At 47.5% G+C, this 19879-nt stretch overlaps 1 protein-coding gene across 1 annotated transcript in view; it reads left to right on the top strand.

The window, feature by feature from the left end:
• Positions 1–19879, top strand: part of LOC115123089 (slit homolog 3 protein-like) — a 516835-nt gene that overhangs the window by 28968 nt on the left and 467988 nt on the right. Inside the window, 2 exon segments of the mRNA XM_065018507.1 lie at positions 13425–13496; positions 17716–17787. Coding sequence (XP_064874579.1) covers positions 13425–13496; positions 17716–17787 — 144 coding nt within the window.

Raw genomic sequence — 19879 nt, 5'->3', positions numbered from 1 at the left:
TGGCCTTTACCCCATGTTGTGAGAGCATGGCCTTTACCCCATGTTGTGAGAGCATGGCCTTTACCCCATGTTGTGAGAGCCTTTACCCCATGTTGTGAGAGTATGGCCTTTACCCCATGTTGCCATGTTGTGAGAGTATGGCCTTTACCCCATGTTGTGAGATGGCCTTTACCCCATGTTGTGAGCCTTTACCCCATGTTGTGATGGCCCCATTTACCCCTACCACATGTTGTGAGAGCATGGCCTTTACCCCCATGTTGTGAGAGCATGGCCTTTACCCCATGTTGTGAGAGCATGGCCTTTACCCCATGTTGTGAGGCCTTTACCCCATGTTACCTTTACCCCATGTTGTGAGAGTCTGGCCTTTACCCCATGTTGTGAGAGCATGGCCTTTACCCCATGTTGTGAGATGGCACCCCATGGCCTTTACCCCATGTTGTGAGAGCATGGCCTTTACCCCATGTTGTGAGAGTATGGCCTTTACCCCATGTTGTGAGAGTATGGCCTTTACCCCATGTTGTGAGGCCTTTATGTTCATGTTGTGAGGCATGGCCTTTACCCCATGTTGTGAGAGTATGGCCTTTACCCCATGTTGTGAGAGTATGGCCTTTACCCCATGTTGTGAGATGGCCTTTACCCCATGTTGTGAGAGCATGGCCTTTACCCCATGTTGTGAGAGCATGGCCTTTACCCCATGTTGTGAGAGTATGGCCTTTACCTTTACCCCATGTTGCCTTTACCACATGTTGTGAGAGCATGGCCTTTACCCCATGTTGTGAGAGCATGGCCTTTACCCCATGTTGTGAGAGTATGGCCTTTACCCCATGTTGTGAGAGCATGGCCTTTACCCCATGTTGTGAGAGCATGGCCTTTACCCCATGTTGTGAGAGTATGGCCTTTACCCCATGTTGTGAGATGGCCTTTACCCCATGTTGCCTTTACCCCATGTTGTGAGAGAGTTGTGAGAGTATGGCATGGCCTTTACCCCATGTTGTGAGAGTATGGCCTTTACCCCATGTTGTGAGAGTATGGCCTTTACCCCATGTTGTGAGAGCATGGCCTTTACCCCATGTTGTGAGAGCATGGCCTTTACCCCATGTTGTGAGAGCATGGCCTTTACCCCATGTTGTGAGAGCATGGCCTTTACCCCATGTTGTGAGCATGTTGCCTTTACCCCATGTTGTGAGAGTATGGCCTTTACCCCATGTTGTTGAGAGAGTATGGCCTTTACCCCATGTTGTGAGAGCATGGCCTTTACCCCATGTTGTGAGAGCATGGCCTTTACCCCATGTTGTGAGAGCATGGCCTTTACCCCATGTTGTGAGATGGCCTTTATGTTGTGAGAGTCCTTTACCCCATGTTGTGAGAGTACCCCATGTTGTGAGAGCATGGCCTTTACCCCATGTTGAGAGCCTTTATGGCCTTTACCATGTTGTGAGAGTATGGCCTTTACCCCATGTTGTGAGAGTATGGCCTTTACCCCATGTTGTGAGAGTATGGCCTTTACCCCATGTTGTGAGAGCATGGCCTTTACCCCATGTTGTGAGAGCACCCCATGTTGTGAGAGTATGGCCTTTACCCCATGTTGTGAGAGTATGGCCTTTACCCCATGTTGTGAGAGCATGGCCTTTACCCCATGTTGTGAGAGCATGGCCTTTACCCCATGTTGTGAGAGCATGGCCTTTACCCCATGTTGTGAGAGCATGGCCTTTACCCCATGTTGTGTGAGAGCATGGCCTTTACCCCATGTTGTGAGAGCATGGCCTTTACCCCATGTTGTGAGAGCTTTACCCCATGTTGTGAGAGTCATGGCCTTTACCCCATGTTGTGAGTATGGCCTTTACCCCATGTTGTGAGAGTATGGCCTTTACCCCATGTTGTGAGAGCATGTATGGCCCTTTACCCCATGTTGTGAGAGTATGGCCTACCACATGTTGCCCATGTTGTGAGAGCCCTTTACCCCATGTTGTGAGAGTATGGCCTTTACCCCATGTTGTGAGAGTATTACCCCCCATGTTGTGAGAGCATGGCCTTTACCCCATGTTGTGAGAGCATGGCCTTTACCCCATGTTGTGAGAGCATGGCCTTTACCCCATGTTGTGAGAGCATGGCCTTTACCCCATGTTGTGAGAGATGGCCTTTATGTTGTGAGAGCCTTTACCCCATGTTGTGAGAGTATGGCCTTTACCCCATGTTGTGAGAGCATGGCCTTTACCCCATGTTGTGAGAGTATGGCCTTTACCCCATGTTGTGAGAGCATGGCCTTTACCCCATGTTGTGAGAGCATGGCCTTTACCCCATGTTGTGAGAGTATGGCCTTTACCCCATGTTGTGAGAGTTTATGGCCTTTACCCCATGTTGTGAGAGCATGGCCTTTACCCCATGTTGTGAGAGCATGGCCTTTACCCCATGTTGTGAGAGTATGGCCTTTACCCCATGTTGTGAGAGTATGGCCTTTACCCCATGTTGTGAGAGTATGGCCTTTACCCCATGTTGTGAGAGCATGGCCTTTACCCCATGTTGTGAGAGTATGGCCTTTACCCCATGTTGTGAGAGCATGGCCTTTACCCCATGTTGTGAGAGCATGGCCTTTACCCCATGTTGTGAGAGCATGGCCTTTACCCCATGTTGTGAGAGTATGGCCTTTACCCCATGTTGTGAGAGTATGGCCTTTACCCCATGTTGTGAGAGTATGGCCTTTACCCCATGTTGTGAGAGTATGGCCTTTACCCCATGTTGTGAGAGCATGGCCTTTACCCCATGTTGTGAGAGTATGGCCTTTACCCCATGTTGTGAGCCCTTTACCCCATGTTGTGAGAGCATGGCCTTTACCCCATGTTGTGAGAGCATGGCCTTTACCCCATGTTGTGAGAGCATGGCCTTTACCCCATGTTGTGAGAGCATGGCCCCCATTTACCCCATGTTGTGAGAGTCATGGCCTTTACCCCATGTTGTGAGAGTATGGCCTTTACCCCATGTTGTGAGAGTATGGCCTTTACCCCATGTTGTGAGAGCCTTTACCCCATGTTGTGAGAGTATGGCCTTTACCCCATGTTGTGAGAGCATGGCCTTTACCCCATGTTGTGAGAGTATGGCCTTTACCCCATGTTGTGAGAGTATGGCCTTTACCCCATGTTGTGAGAGGCCTTTATGGCCTTTACCCCATGTTGTGAGAGCATGGCCTTTACCCCATGTTGTGAGAGTATGGCCTTTACCCCATGTTGTGAGAGTATGGCCTTTACCCCATGTTGTGAGAGCATGGCCTTTACCCCATGTTGTGAGAGCATGGCCTTTACCCCATGTTGTGAGAGCATGGCCTTTACCCCATGTTGTGAGAGCATGGCCTTTACCCCATGTTGTGAGAGCATGGCCTTTACCCCATGTTGTGAGATGTATGGCCTTTACCCCATGTTGTGAGAGTATGGCCTTTACCCCATGTTGTGAGAGTATGGCCTTTACCCCATGTTGTGAGAGCATGGCCTTTACCCCATGTTGTGAGAGCATGGCCTTTACCCCATGTTGTGAGAGTATGGCCTTTACCCCATGTGTTGAGAGTATGGCCTTTACCCCATGTTGTGAGAGCATGGCCTTTACCCCATGTTGTGAGAGTATGGCCTTTACCCCATGTTGTGAGAGCATGGCCTTTACCCCATGTTGTGAGAGTATGGCCTTTACCCCATGTTGTGAGAGGCCTTTACCCCATGTTGGCCTTTACCCCATGTTGTGAGAGCATGGCCTTTACCCCATGTTGTGAGAGCATGGCCTTTACCCCATGTTGTGAGAGCATGGCCTTTACCCCATGTTGTGAGAGTATGGCCTTTACCCCATGTTGTGAGATGGCATGAGAGCATGGCCTTTACCCCATGTTGTGAGAGTATGGCCTTTACCCCATGTTGTGAGAGTATGGCCTTTACCCCATGTTGTGAGAGCATGGCCTTTACCCCATGTTGTGAGAGCATGGCCTTTACCCCATGTTGTGAGAGCATGGCCTTTACCCCATGTTGCCTTTACCACATGTTGTGAGAGCATGGCCTTTACCCCATGTTGTGAGAGCATGGCCTTTACCCCATGTTGTGAGAGTCTGGCCTTTACCCCATGTTGTGAGAGTATGGCCTTTACCCCATGTTGTGAGAGCATGGCCTTTACCCCATGTTACCTTTACCCCATGTTGTGAGAGTATGGCCTTTACCCCATGTTGTGAGAGTATGGCCTTTACCCCATGTTGTGAGAGTATGGCCTTTACCCCATGTTGTGAGAGCATGGCCTTTACCCCATGTTGTGAGAGCATGGCCTTTACCCCATGTTGTGAGAGTATGGCCTTTACCCCATGTTGTGAGAGTATGGCCTTTACCCCATGTTGTGAGAGCATGGCCTTTACCCCATGTTGTGAGAGCATGGCCTTTACCCCATGTTGTGAGAGCATGGCCTTTACCCCATGTTGTGAGAGCATGGCCTTTACCCCATGTTGTGTTGTGAGAGCATGTTGTGAGAGTATTTACCCCATGTTGTGAGAGTATGGCCTTTACCCCATGTTGTGAGAGTATGGCCTTTACCCCATGTTGTGAGAGTATGGCCTTTACCCCATGTTGTGAGAGCATGGCCTTTACCCCATGTTGTGAGAGCATGGCCTTTACCCCATGTTGTGAGAGCATGGCCTTTACCCCATGTTGTGAGAGTATGGCCTTTACCCCATGTTGTGAGAGTATGGCCTTTACCCCATGTTGTGAGAGCATGGCCTTTACCCCATGTTGTGAGAGTATGGCCTTTACCCCATGTTGTGAGAGCATGGCCTTTACCCCATGTTGTGAGTTGGCCTTTACCCCATGTTGTGAGAGCATGGCCTTTACCCCATGTTGTGAGAGTATGGCCTTTACCCCATGTTGTGAGAGCATGGCCTTTACCCCATGTTGTGAGAGTATGGCCTTTACCCCATGTTGTGAGAGCATGGCCTTTACCCCATGTTGTGAGAGCACCCCATGTTGCCTTTTTACCCCATGTTGTGAGAGTATGGCCTTTACCCCATGTTGTGAGAGCATGGCCTTTACCCCATGTTGTGAGAGCATGGCCTTTACCCCATGTTGTGAGAGTATGGCCTTTACCCCATGTTGTGAGAGTATGGCCTTTACCCCATGTTGTGAGAGTATGGCCTTTACCCCATGTTGTGAGAGCATGGCCTTTACCCCATGTTGTGAGAGTATGGCCTTTACCCCATGTTACCTTTACCCCATGTTGTGAGAGTATGGCCTTTACCCCATGTTGTGAGAGTATGGCCTTTACCCCATGTTGTGAGAGCATGGCCTTTACCCCATGTTGTGAGAGTACCCCATGGCCTTTACCCCATGTTGTGAGAGCATGGCCTTTACCCCATGTTGTGAGAGCATGGCCTTTACCCCATGTTGTGAGAGCATGGCCTTTACCCCATGTTGTGAGAGCATGGCCTTTACCCCATGTTGTGAGAGTATGGCCTTTACCCCATGTTGTGTTGTGAGTATGGCCTTTACCCCATGTTGTGAGAGTATGGCCTTTACCCCATGTTGTGAGAGAGCATGGCCTTTACCCCATGTTGTGAGAGCATGGCCATGTTGTGAGAGTGTTTACCCATGTTGTGATGGCCTTTACCCCATGTTGTGATGGCTTTACCCCATGTTGTGAGAGCATGGCCTTTACCCCATGTTGTGAGAGCCTTTACCCCATGTTGCCTTTACCCCATGTTGTGAGAGCATGGCCTTATGGCCCCATGTTGTGAGAGCATGTTGTGATGTTGTGAGCATGGCCTTTACCCCATGTTGTGAGAGCATGGCCTTTACCCCATGTTGTGAGAGCATGGCCTTTACCCCATGTTGTGAGAGTATGGCCTTTACCCCATGTTGTGAGAGCATGGCCTTTACCCCATGTTGTGAGAGTATGGCCTTTACCCCATGTTGTGAGAGCATGGCCTTTACCCCATGTTGTGAGAGCATGGCCTTTACCCCATGTTGTGAGAGTATGGCCTTTACCCCATGTTGTGAGAGTATGGCCTGTTACCCCCCATGTTGTGAGAGCATGGCCTTTACCCCATGTTGTGAGAGTATGGCCTTTACCCCATGTTGTGAGAGCATGGCCTTTACCCCATGTTGTGAGAGCATGGCCTTTACCCCATGTTGTGAGAGTATGGCCTTTACCCCATGTTGCCTTTACCACATGTTGTGAGAGTATGGCCTTTACCCCATGTTGTGAGATGGCCTTTACCCCATGTTGTGAGAGTATGGCTTTACCCCATGTTGTGAGAGTATGGCCTTTACCCCATGTTGTGAGAGTATGGCCTTTACCCCATGTTGTGAGAGTATGGCCTTTACCCCATGTTGTTTAGTATGGCCTTTACCCCATGTTGTGAGAGTATGGCCTTTACCCCATGTTGTGAGAGTATGGCCTTTACCCCATGTTGTGAGAGTATGGCCTTTACCCCATGTTGTGAGAGCATGGCCTTTACCCCATGTTGTGAGAGTATGGCCTTTACCCCATGTTGTTTACCCCATGTTGTGAGAGCATGGCCTTTACCCCATGTTGTGAGAGTATGGCCTTTACCCCATGTTGTGAGAGCATGGCCTTTACCCCATGTTGTGAGAGTATGGCCTTTACCCCATGTTGTGAGAGTATGGCCTTTACCCCATGTTGTGAGAGGCCTTTATGGCCTTTACCCCATGTTGTGAGAGCATGGCCTTTACCCCATGTTGTGAGAGTATGGCCTTTACCCCATGTTGTGAGAGCATGGCCTTTACCCCATGTTGTGAGAGCATGGCCTTTACCCCATGTTGCCTTTACCCATGTTGTGAGATGCCCCATGGCCTTTACCCCATGTTGTGAGAGCATGGCCTTTACCCCATGTTGTGAGAGCATGGCCTTTACCCCATGTTGTGAGAGGCATGGCCTTTACCCCATGTTGTGAGAGCATGGCCTTTACCCCATGTTGTGAGAGCATGGCCTTTACCCCATGTTGTGAGAGCATGGCCTTTACCCCATGTTGTGAGAGTATGGCCTTTACCCCATGTTGTGAGCCCTTTACCCCATGTTGTGAGAGTATGGCCTTTACCCCATGTTGTGAGAGCATGGCCTTTACCCCATGTTGTGAGAGCATGGCCTTTATGTTGTGAGGCCTTTACCCCATGTTGTGAGAGCATGGCCTTTACCCCATGTTGTGAGAGTATGGCCTTTACCCCATGTTGTGAGAGCATGGCCTTTACCCCATGTTGTGAGAGTATGGCCTTTACCCCATGTTGTGAGAGCATGGCCTTTACCCCATGTTGTGAGAGCATGGCCTTTACCCCATGTTGTGAGAGCATGGCCTTTACCCCATGTTGTGAGAGCATGGCCTTTACCCCATGTTGTGAGAGCATGGCCTTTACCCCATGTTGTGAGAGTATGGCCTTTACCCCATGTTGTGAGAGCATGGCCTTTACCATGTTGTGAGAGCATGGCCTTTACCCCATGTTGTGAGAGCATGGCCTTTACCCCATGTTGTGAGAGCATGGCCTTTACCCCATGTTGTGAGAGCATGGCCTTTACCCCATGTTGTGAGAGTATGGCCCCATGTTACCCCATGTTGTGAGAGCATGGCCTTTACCCCATGTTGTGAGAGCATGGCCTTTACCCCATGTTGTGAGAGCATGGCCTTGTTGTGAGAGCATGGCCTTTACCATGTTGTGAGAGCATGGCCTTTACCCCATGTTGTGAGAGCATGGCCTTTACCCCATGTTGTGAGAGTATGGCCTTTACCCCATGTTGTGAGAGCATGGCCTTTACCCCATGTTGTGAGAGTATGGCCTTTACCCCATGTTGTGAGAGTATGGCCTTTACCCCATGTTGTGAGAGCTTTTACCCCATGTTGTGAGAGTATGGCCTTTACCCCATGTTGTGAGAGTTTACCTTTACCCCATGTTGTGAGAGCATGGCCTTTACCCCATGTTGTGAGACCCCATGTTGTGAGAGCATGGCCTTTACCCCATGTTGTGAGAGTATGGCCTTTACCCCATGTTGTGAGAGTATGGCCTTTACCCCATGTTGTGAGAGCATGGCCTTTACCCCATGTTGTTTACCCTTTACCCCATGTTGTGAGAGTATGGCCTTTACCCCATGTTGTGAGAGTATGGCCTTTACCCCATGTTGTGAGAGTATGGCCTTTACCCCATGTTGTGACCTTTACCCCATGTTGTGAGAGTATGGCCTTTACCCATGTTGTGAGCCCTTTACCCCATGTTGTGAGAGTATGGCCTTTACCCCATGTTGTGAGAGTATGGCCTTTACCCCATGTTGTGAGAGTATGGCCTTTACCCCATGTTGGCCTTTACCCCATGTTGTGAGAGTATGGCCTTTACCCCATGTTGTGAGAGCATGGCCTTTACCCCATGTTGTGAGAGCCTTTATGTTGCCTTTACCCCATGTTGTGAGAGCATGGCCTGTTACCCCCATGTTGTGAGAGCATGGCCTTTACCCCATGTTGTTGGCCTTTACCCCATGTTGTGAGAGTATGGCCTTTACCCCATGTTGTTTACCCCATGTTGTGAGCATGGCCTTTACCCCATGTTGTGAGGCCTTTACATGGCCCATGTTGTGAGAGCATGGCCTTTACCCCATGTTGTGAGAGTATGGCCTTTACCCCATGTTGTGAGAGTATGGCCTTTACCCCATGTTGTGAGAGTATGGCCTTTACCCCATGTTGTGAGAGCATGGCCTTTACCCCATGTTGTGAGAGCATGGCCTTTACCCCATGTTGTGAGATGGCCTTTATGGCCTTTACCCCATGTTGTGAGAGCATGGCCTTTACCCCATGTTGTGAGAGTATGGCCTTTACCCCATGTTGTGAGAGCATGGCCTTTACCTTTACCCATGTTGTGAGAGCATGGCCTTTACCCCATGTTGTGAGAGCATGGCCTTTACCCCATGTTGTGAGAGCATGGCCTTTACCCCATGTTGTGAGAGTATGGCCTTTACCCCATGTTGTGAGAGCATGGCCTTTACCCCATGTTGTGAGAGCATGGCCTTTACCCCATGTTGTGAGAGCATGGCCTTTACCCCATGTTGTGAGAGTATGGCCTTTACCCCATGTTGTGCCTTTTTACCCCATGTTGTGAGAGTATGGCCTTTACCCCATGTTGTGAGAGCATGGCCTTTACCCCATGTTGCCTTTACCACATGTTGTGAGAGTATGGCCTTTACCACATGTTGTGAGAGTATGGCCTTTACCCCATGTTGTGAGAGTATGGCCTTTACCCCATGTTGCCTTTACCACATGTTGTGAGAGTATGGCCTTTACCCCATGTTGTGAGAGTATGGCCTTTACCCCATGTTGTGAGAGCATGGCCTTTACCCCATGTTGTGAGAGCATGGCCTTTACCCCATGTTGTGAGAGCATGGCCTTTACCCCATGTTGTGAGAGTATGGCCTTTACCCCATGTTGTGAGAGTATGGCCTTTACCCCATGTTGTGAGAGCATGGCCTTTACCCCATGTTGTGAGAGTATGGCCTTTACCCCATGTTGTGAGAGCATGGCCTTTACCCCATGTTGTGACCCCACCCCATGTTGTGAGAGCATGGCCTTTACCCCATGTTGTGAGAGCATGGCCTTTACCCCATGTTGCCTTTTTACCCCATGTTGTGAGAGTATGGCCTTTACCCCATGTTGTGAGAGCATGGCCTTTACCCCATGTTGTGAGAGTATGGCCTTTACCCCATGTTGTGAGAGCATGGCCTTTACCCCCCCATGTTGTGAGAGTATGGCCTTTACCCCATGTTGTGAGAGTATGGCCTTTACCCCATGTTGTGAGAGCATGGCCTTTACCCCATGTTGTGAGAGCCTGGCCTTACCCCATGTTGTGAGAGTATGGCCTTTACCCCATGTTGTGAGAGTATGGCCTTTACCCCATGTTGTGAGAGTATGGCCTTTACCCCATGTTGTGAGAGTATGGCCTTTACCCCATGTTGTGAGAGTATGGCCTTTACCCCATGTTGTGAGAGCATGGCCTTTACCCCATGTTGTGAGAGCATGGCCTTTACCCCATGTTGTGAGAGTATGGCCTTTACCCCATGTTGCCTTTACCACATGTTGTGAGAGTATGGCCTTTACCCCATGTTGTGAGAGTATGGCCTTTACCCCATGTTGTGAGAGCATGGCCTTTACCCCATGTTGTGAGAGCATGGCCTTTACCCCATGTTGTGAGAGTATGGCCTTTACCCCATGTTACCTTTACCCCATGTTGTGAGAGTATGGCCTTTACCCCATGTTGTGAGAGTATGGCCTTTACCCCATGTTGTGAGAGCATGGCCTTTAACCCATGTTGTGAGAGCATGGCCTTTACCCCATGTTGTGAGAGCCTTTACCATGTTGTGAGAGCATGGCCTTTACCCCATGTTGTGAGAGCATGGCCTTTACCCCATGTTGTGAGAGCATGGCCTTTACCCCATGTTGTGAGAGTATGGCCTTTACCCCATGTTGTGAGAGCATGGCCTTTACCCCATGTTGTGAGAGCATGGCCTTTACCCCATGTTGTGAGAGTATGGCCTTTACCCCATGTTGTGAGATGGCCTTTACCCCATGGCCTTTACCCCATGTTGTGAGAGTATGGCCTTTACCCCATGTTGTGAGAGTATGGCCTTTACTGTTGTGAGAGCCCCATGTTGTGAGAGCATGCCTTTACTTTACCCCATGTTGTGAGAGCATGGCCTTTGTTGTGAGAGTATGGCCTTTACCCCATGTTGTGAGAGCATGGCCTTTACCCCATGTTGTGAGAGCATGGCCTTTACCCCATGTTGTGAGAGCATGGCCTTTACCCCATGTTGTGAGAGCATGGCCTTTACCCCATGTTGTGAGAGCATGGCCTTTACCCCATGTTGCCTTTACCACATGTTGTGAGAGTATGGCCTTTACCCCATGTTGTGAGAGTATGGCCTTTACCCCATGTTGTGAGAGCATGGCCTTTACCCCATGTTACCCCATGTTGCCTTTACCGCATGTTGTGAGAGCATGGCCTTTACCCCATGTTGTGAGAGCATGGCCTTTACCCCATGTTGTGAGAGTATGGCCTTTACCCCATGTTGTGAGAGCATGGCCTTTACCCCATGTTGTGAGAGCATGGCCTTTACCCCATGTTGTGAGAGTATGGCCTTTACCCCATGTTGTGAGAGCATGGCCTTTACCCCATGTTGTGAGAGCATGGCCTTTACCCCATGTTGTGAGAGCATGGCCTTTACCCCATGTTGTGAGAGCATGGCCTTTACCCCATGTTGTGAGAGCATGGCCTTTACCCCATGTTGTGAGCGCATGGCCTTTACCCCATGTTGCCTTTACCACATGTTGTGAGAGTATGGCCTTTACCACATGTTGTGAGAGTATGGCCTTTACCCCATGTTGCCTTTATCACATGTTGTGAGAGTATGGCCTTTACCCCATGTTGTGAGAGTATGGCCTTTACCCCATGTTGTGAGAGTATGGCCTTTACCCCATGTTGCCTTTACCGCATGTTGTGAGAGCATGGCCTTTACCCCATGTTGTGAGAGCATGGCCTTTACCCCATGTTGTGAGAGTATGGCCTTTACCCCATGTTGTGAGAGCATGGCCTTTACCCCATGTTACCTTTACCCCATGTTGTGAGAGTCTGGCCTTTACCCCATGTTGTGAGAGTATGGCCTTTACCCCATGTTGTGAGAGCATGGACTTTACCCCATGTTACCTTTACCCCATGTTGTGAGAGTCTGGCCTTTACCCCATGTTGTGAGAGTATGGCCTTTACCCCATGTTGTGAGAGTATGGCCTTTACCCCATGTTGTGAGAGTATGGCCTTTACCCCATGTTGTGAGAGTATGTTCTTTACCCCATGTTACCTTTACCCCATGTTGTGAGAGTATGGCCTTTACCCCATGTTGTGAGAGTATGGCCTTTACCCCATGTTGTGAGAGCATGGCCTTTACCCCATGTTGTGAGAGCATGGCCTTTATCCCATATTGTGAGAGCATGGCCTTTACCCCATGTTGTGAGAGCATGGCCTTTACCCCATGTTGTGAGAGTATGGCCTTTACCCCATGTTGTGAGAGTATGGCCTTTACCCCATGTTGCCTTTACCACATGTTGTGAGAGTATGGCCTTTACCCCATGTTGTGAGAGTATGGCCTTTACCCCATGTTGCCTTTACCACATGTTGTGAGAGCATGGCCTTTACCCCATGTTGTGAGAGTATGGCCTTTACCCCATGTTGCCTTTACCACATGTTGTGAGAGCATGGCCTTTACCCCATGTTGTGAGAGCATGGCCTTTACCCCATGTTGTGAGAGCATGGCCTTTACCCCATGTTGTGAGAGTATGGCCTTTACCCCATGTTGTGAGAGTATGGCCTTTACCCCATGTTGTGAGAGCATGGCCTTTACCCCATGTTGTGAGAGTATGGCCTTTACCCCATGTTGTGAGAGCATGGCCTTTACCCCATGTTGTGAGAGCATGTTGTGAGAGCATGGCCTTTACCCCATGTTGTGAGAGTATGGCCTTTACCCCATGTTGTGAGAGCATGGCCTTTACCCCATGTTGTGAGAGCATGGCCTTTACCCCATGTTGTGAGAGTATGGCCTTTACCCCATGTTGTGAGAGCATGGCCTTTACCCCATGTTGTGAGAGTATGGCCTTTATGTTGTGAGAGCATGGCCTTTACCCCATGTTGTGAGAGCATGGCCTTTACCCCATGTTGTGAGAGCATGGCCTTTACCCCATGTTGTGAGAGCATGGCCTTTACCCCATGTTGTGAGAGTATGGCATTTACCCCATGTTGTGAGAGTATGGCCTTTACCCCATGTTGTGAGAGCATGGCCTTTACCCCATGTTGTGAGAGCATGGCCTTTACCCCATGTTGCCTTTACCCCATGTTGTGAGAGCATGGCCTTTACCCCATGTTGTGAGAGCATGGCCTTTACCCCATGTTTTGAGAGTATGGCCTTTACCCCATGTTGCCTTTACCACATGTTGTGAGAGTATGGCCTTTACCCCATGTTGTGAGAGTATGGCCTTTACCCCATGTTGTGAGAGTATGGCCTTTACTCCATGTTGTGAGAGTATGGCCTTTACCCCATGTTGTGAGAGCATGGCCTTTACCCCATGTTACCTTTACCCCATGTTGTGAGAGTCTGGCCTTTACCCCATGTTGTGAGAGTATGGCCTTTACCCCATGTTGTGAGAGCATGGCCTTTACCCCATGTTACCTTTACCCCATGTTGTGAGAGTCTGGCCTTTACCCCATGTTGTGAGAGTATGGCCTTTACCCCATGTTGTGAGAGTATGGCCTTTACCCCATGTTGTGAGAGCATGGCCTTTACCCCATGTTGCCTTGAACCCATGTTGTGAGAGCATGGCCTTTATATACTGATGTAATTGTATTTATTGATTATGTTGTCTCTCTCTTTTCTATCAGGCACTTAGAGGACAACCAGATCACTGTGATTGAGAGGGGGGCGTTCCAGGACCTCAAACAGCTGGAGAGACTGTAAGTATCCCTAGTACCCCAATGTTCGCGTCCCGATGAAAAGCATGCCCAAAGTAAACTGCCTGTTACTCAGGCCCAGAAGCTAGGATATGCATATAATTGGTAGATTTGGATAGAAAACTCTCTACCGTTTCTAAAACCGTTAAAGTAATGTCTGTGAGTATAACAGACCTGATATGGCAAGCAAAACCCAGAGGACAAACCATCCCCACCCCAAAAAATTCAGCCTACCACTATTTCATTGGCTGTCACTTTTATTATAAGGCAAAGTCCTCCCAGATTGCAGTTCCTAGGACGCTACCATCCCACCTGCCCATAAGAAGTATTTTGTTTAGACATGTAGCTAGCTAGCTAAACAATGAACCGGCATAATCTCAACTCATACTAATACCAATACAAACATTGTCATAGCTGTAGTATCACTAGACGGCTTCCACCCGGTTACATAACCCAGCACCTTAGAGGCTGCTGCCCCATATACTTAGACTTCAAATCACGGGCAACTTTAATAATGGAACACCAGTCACTTTAATAATGTTTGCATATTTTTGCTGTACTCATCTCATGTGTATATACTGTATTCTATTTTACTGTATTTCAGTCTATGCCTCTCCACCATGCTCATCCTAATATTTATATATATTTATATATTTTACTTTTAGGTTGTGTGTATTCTGTGTATTGTTAGATATTACTGCACTGTTGAAGCTAGAAACACAAGCATTTCGCTACACCCGCAATAACATCTGCTAAACATGTATATGTGACAAAGAAAATTTGATTTGATGAATCCGCAGGTAGCTAAAGAGCTAACCGACTAGGTTCAATGTTAGCCAGCTAACATTAGGCTATAACTAGCAATGCAAATTTATTTCTGATTCAAATAATATTACTATACAGATCATACACGTAACGTTAGCTAGCGAGCCAGCAAGCTACAGTAACGTTCACTAGCTAGCTAACAGTACACTTTAACATGCAATGAAAACGACTTTCTGGCAAACTTTGAAACATATAATATCTGAAAATGTATCTAGATTATTACCCATATACATGGATGAACGCTTCACGTCAGACTGGAAGCATTTAATTCTGTTTTGTTTGTAGCTACATCTTGTTTGGCCAGCGTTGTGTCAAGTCATTCCGGTTCACACTGACAGAAAGTAGCCCATCACTTTTTTCAACTGATCTGTCGACAGCGGCTGCTAAATTTAGGGCATCAATGTTGTTGAGAAAAGTTGCCAAACAAAAACGGTGTGGTGGAAAGGACAGTAAACACATACTGAACCGGTCACGTTATAGACAGAAGCATGCAAACTCATTTCCCGGCATGCCCAGCCCATCCCTTTTCGTAGCCAATCATAGCTAGTGGGAAGGCACCTAACGTTTTCAGTGGCTAAACCAACTAGGCTCGTAATTTAACAATTGTATTTACAGATGGAATACAATATTGCTATTAAAGCACATGAAAGTTCACATGTTCCAGAAGGCATTTCTGCCAAAAAAGAAAGAAAAAACAGAAAGAAAAAAATCCATTCTAATGCCTCTCCTGTGAAGTAGAGATGTGTGACATACGCCTCGCTTCCTAAAATGAGTCATATATGTGCACTTGGAAGCACTCAAAAAGCCCTATTTATGTAAGGAGGATCACGTTTACATTAACATTAAAGTCACCTGCTCCTAGACAAAGGTGAACCATCACTGATTGTGAATGTCCACACACTGACGTGAAACTAAACACTTGGTTTTACTTACCTCGTCTGTGTCACTGTGGTTCTTCTGGTCTGGAAGTAGCTGGCGAGTCCACAAACTGGTAAGAGAACAAAACCCATCCATGCCAGGCTTGCCAGCCAGGTTTATGGTTAGTAGTGTGGTGTAACATGACAGGGATGACACACTGACAAAGATCATAGACAGGGCCATGAGAACATCTGTCTCCAGTCATGTCATCTCTCTGGGGGAAATGTCTGGCAGTAAGAGGTGTGGGAGTTCAACTGAAGAATCAGTACAGCATGTAGCAAAACAGATCTGATTTACTTTGATTAGATGAGTCCCAACTGTTAAGTGGTACTTCAGTTTTATTGGAGATTCCAAGCTAGGCAACGTAGGTGACAGTTGATCTGCTCTCTAATGCTGTGTTTCTCATTGAGGTCACATCAAAGGTGGAGGCCTTAGCTTTGAGCTATTGTGATTTGTGGCGTAACAGAGTGGAAGTTTGATATGCTAGCTGGCTCGGTATCAGGTTAGCCTCGAGTCTCTCCCTCTCCATGCGGTGGTGTAGGCCGGGATGGATGAGAACAGAACAGAGGGAGACAGAGGGATTGTGATCCGGCTCTGAGGGCGTGTTATATGACATCCTGAGTCTTCCTCCACTTCTCCACATACCTCAGCTCTGCCCTGTGACCCCCTGTGCCCTCCCGTCTCAGAGAAAGGCTTTGGTGCCATGATAAGATCTATTCTCCCAACCCCCCCATGTTAGCCTGTGGAGCCTCCTCGCAGTGATAATGGCCTTTAAAGACTTCAGATACCTTCATAGCTTGGTAACTTCTTATGCCCATCTTCATAGGACATCACCGGCTTTCCCATACGCCTTAGCCCAACTGTGAACTTTTGACCCCCAGACGATGTCTTCCTGTACCGCGACCAGTGTTACCCCACTTCAGAGGTTCTAATCTGAACGATTGATTTGAGCATCTGGGTGTCATTTAGAGGTCGACCGATTAATCGGAATGGCCGATTAATTAGGGACGATTTCAAGTTTCCATAACAATCGGAAATCGCTATTTTTGTCTTTATTTAACTAGGCAAGTCAGTTAAGAACACATTCTTATTTTCAATGACTGCCTAGGAACGGTGGGTTAACTGCCTCGTTCAGGGGCAGAACGACAGATTTTCACCTTGTCAGCTCAGGGGATCCAATATTGCAACCTTTCAGTTAACTAGTCCAACGCAATAACAACCTGCCTCTCTCTCGTTGCACTCCACAAGGAGACTGCCTGTTACGCGAATGCAGTAAGCCAAGGTAAGTTGCTAACTAGCATTAAACTTATCTTATAAAAAACAATCAATCATAATCACTAGTTAACCACACATGGTTGATAATATTACTAGATATTATCTAGCGTGTCCTGCGTTGCATATATTCTGACTAAGCATACAAGCATACAAGTATCTGACTGAGCGGTGGTAGGCAGAAGCAGGTGCGTAAACATTCATTCAAACAGCACTTTCGTGCGTTTTGCCAGCAGCTCTTCGTTGTGCGTCAAGCATTGCATATGACTTCAAGCCTATCAACTCCCGAGATGAGGCTGGTGTAACCGAAGTGAAATTGCTAGCTAGTTAGCGTGCGCTAATAGAGTTTCAAACGTCACTCGCTCTGAGCCTTCTAGTAGTTGTTCCTCTTGCTCTGCATGGGTAACGCCGCTTCGATGGTGGCTGTTGTCGTTGTGTTGCGGGTTCGAGCCCAGGGAGGAGCGAGGAGAGGGACGAAAGCTATACTGTTACACTGGCAATACTAAAGTGCCTATAAGAACATCTAATAGTCAAAGGTTAATGAAATACAAATGGTATAGAGGGAAATAGTCCTGTAATTCCTATAATAACTACAACCTAAAACTTCTTACCTGGGAATATTGAAGACTCATGTTATAAGGAACCACCAGCTTTCATATGTTCTCATGTTCTGAGCAAGGAACTGAAACGTTAGCTTTCTTACATAGCACATATTGCACTTTTACTTTCTTCTCCAACACTTTGTTTTTGCATTATTAAAACCAAATTGAACATGTTTCATTATTTACTTGAGGCTAAATTGATTTAATTGATGTATTATATTAAGTTAAAAATAAGTGTTCATTCGGTATTGTTGTAATTGTCATTATTACAAATAAAAAAATAAAAAATCTGCTGATTAATCGGTATCCGCTTTTTTGGTCCTCCAATAATCGGTATCGGCGTTGAAAAATCATAATCGGTCGACCTCTAGTGTCATTTATGTTTTCTCCTACCTTCTCATCAATCTCTGTTCCCAATGGTGCTTGATGTTTCTCTGTTTCTGTGTTTCAGCCCTCAAATGTTCACATTGTCTGTCTCTCTGTCTCTCTCATTGCACCACACACACACATAGACCAAACTCTATTCATTTGACATAGAGTACCTCATCAGACAGCGGTTGACCACACTGATGTTCTCACCTTTCTCCCCCTCCCCCCCTCGACAGGCGTCTGAACCGGAACAAGCTGCAGGTTCTCCCAGAGCTGCTGTTCCAGTCCACCCCCAAGCTGGGCCGTCTGTAAGTCACAACGCTACTTTTCCTTGATGTCCGATCGCTGGAAAACTTCACAGTCAATTTCCCCACAGTTTAAATTTCAATCATTGTCCTGGAAGGGGGTTTGCTGCTCAAATATTAAGCTTCCCATACATTTGAAAGAGGAGAGGAGGTACTCGGTCACTGTGTTATTATTCTTTAACCCCACAGATGTTGGGCTTTTATTTGGGTTGTATTTGTAAGACAAAGGCGTGTTATGGGGAATGCTTTCCTTGGACCGGAGGGGGACATTGCAGAATTTGAATTCCTGAATATTCATTTCGCAGAGTCCTTTGAATGTGTGGCCAGGTGACACCGCAGCCGTTAGCCTTGCTGTCGGAATACTAGAGCTAGTCCTCTGAGAAACACTCTCACTCAGGTTGGCCCTGGGTGAAACGGGTTGGCCCTGGGTGGAACGGGTTGGCCCTGGGTGGAACGGGTTGGCCCTGGGTGGAACAGGTTGGCCCTGGGTGGAACAGGTTGGCCCACAGGTTGGCCCTGGGTGGAACAGGTTGGCCCACAGGTTGGCCCTGGGTGGAACAGGTTGGCCCTGGGTGGAACAGTTTGGCCCTGGGTGGAACAGTTTGGCCCTGGGTGGAACAGGTTGGCCCTGGGTGGAACAGGTTGGCCCTGGGTGGAATAGTTTGGCCCTGGGTGAAACAGATAGGGGGTTTAAACTTCTCTATTAACTGAGGTTTAGTGGGGTTTAAACTTCTCTATTAACTGAGGAGCAGCTTTGGGGTTTAAACTTCTCTATTAACTGATGAGCAGCGTTGGGGTTTAAACTTCTCTATTAACTGATGAGCAGCGTTGGGGTTTAAACTTCTCTATTAACTGAGGAGCAGCTTTGGGGTTTAAACTTCTCTATTCACTGAGGAGCAGCGTTGGGGTTTAATATTCTCTATTAACTGAGGAGCAGCTTTGGGGTTTAAACTTCTCTATTAACTGAGGAGCAGCGTTGGGGTTTAAACTTCTATTAACTGAGGAGCAGCGTTGGGGTTTAAACTTCTCTATTAACTGAGGAGCAGCTTTGGGGTTTAAACTTCTCTATTAACTGAGGAGCAGCGTTGTGGTTTAAACTTCTCTATTCACTGAGGAGCAGCGTTGTGGTTTAAACTTCTCTATTCACTGAGGAGCAGCGTTGGGGTTTAAACTTCTCTATTAACTGAGGAGCAGCGTTGTGGACACTAGAGGTCGACTTCTCTATTCACTGAGGAGCAGCGTTGGTGTTTAAACTTCTCTATTAACTGAGGACAGCGTTGGGGTTTAAACTTATCTATTCACTGAGGAGCAGCGTTGTGGTTTAAACTTCTCTATTAACTGAGGAGCAGCGTTGTTTAAACTTCTCTATTTGAAACTTCTTTATTCACTGAGGAGCAGCGTTGTGGTTTAAACTTCTCTATTCACTGAGGAGCAGCGTTGGGGTTTAAACTTCTCTATTAACTGAGGAGCAGCGTTGTGGTTTAAACTTCTCTATTAACTGAGGAGCAGCGTTGTGGTTTAAACTTCTCTATTCACTGAGGAGCAGCGTTGGGGTTTAAACTTCTCTATTAACCGAGTGCTGCGTTGGGGTTTAAACTTCTCTATTAACTCAGGTTTAGTGGGTTGTTTTGTTCTCTGCGAAATGTTTCCATTATGCAAAAAGAGATTTAAACTGCCAGATAACAACCGAATCCCTTTCGAAATGTACTTGTTTCCTTCATTGTTTTGGAGATTATTCCAGATATGAATTCATGATCTCTTTGTTCTCCCTCTGCGGCTTAATTTTGTGGTGATGGTTTGATCTGTACTTCACGACAGCAGTCATGGCTCTGTTTAAATAAATTAGACTCTCTTTACATCAACTGCAGCTAATTATTAGCAGTTTGTATTTCTCCTCTGGGCTATCAATACTGTCTAAGAAACACTTGTTGAGAATTACAGTTTCATTTCCTCTCCTCCCCATGCTGCTCCACCTTAAAAGCATAACTGGCAATTCATTTACAAGTCATCCTTTACAATCCCAGACAGTTTCTATGGAGTGGAAAGAAATGGACAAAGTCCAAAGCAAATACTGTAAATCTCTCTGTTCTTATCT

The sequence above is a fragment of the Oncorhynchus nerka genome, linkage group LG5 (genome assembly GCF_034236695.1).
Source record: "Oncorhynchus nerka isolate Pitt River linkage group LG5, Oner_Uvic_2.0, whole genome shotgun sequence".
Classification (NCBI taxonomy): Eukaryota; Metazoa; Chordata; class Actinopteri; order Salmoniformes; family Salmonidae; genus Oncorhynchus; species Oncorhynchus nerka.
Note: the sequence above shows the minus strand (reverse complement) of the source record. Positions and strands in the feature narration are given on the sequence as shown.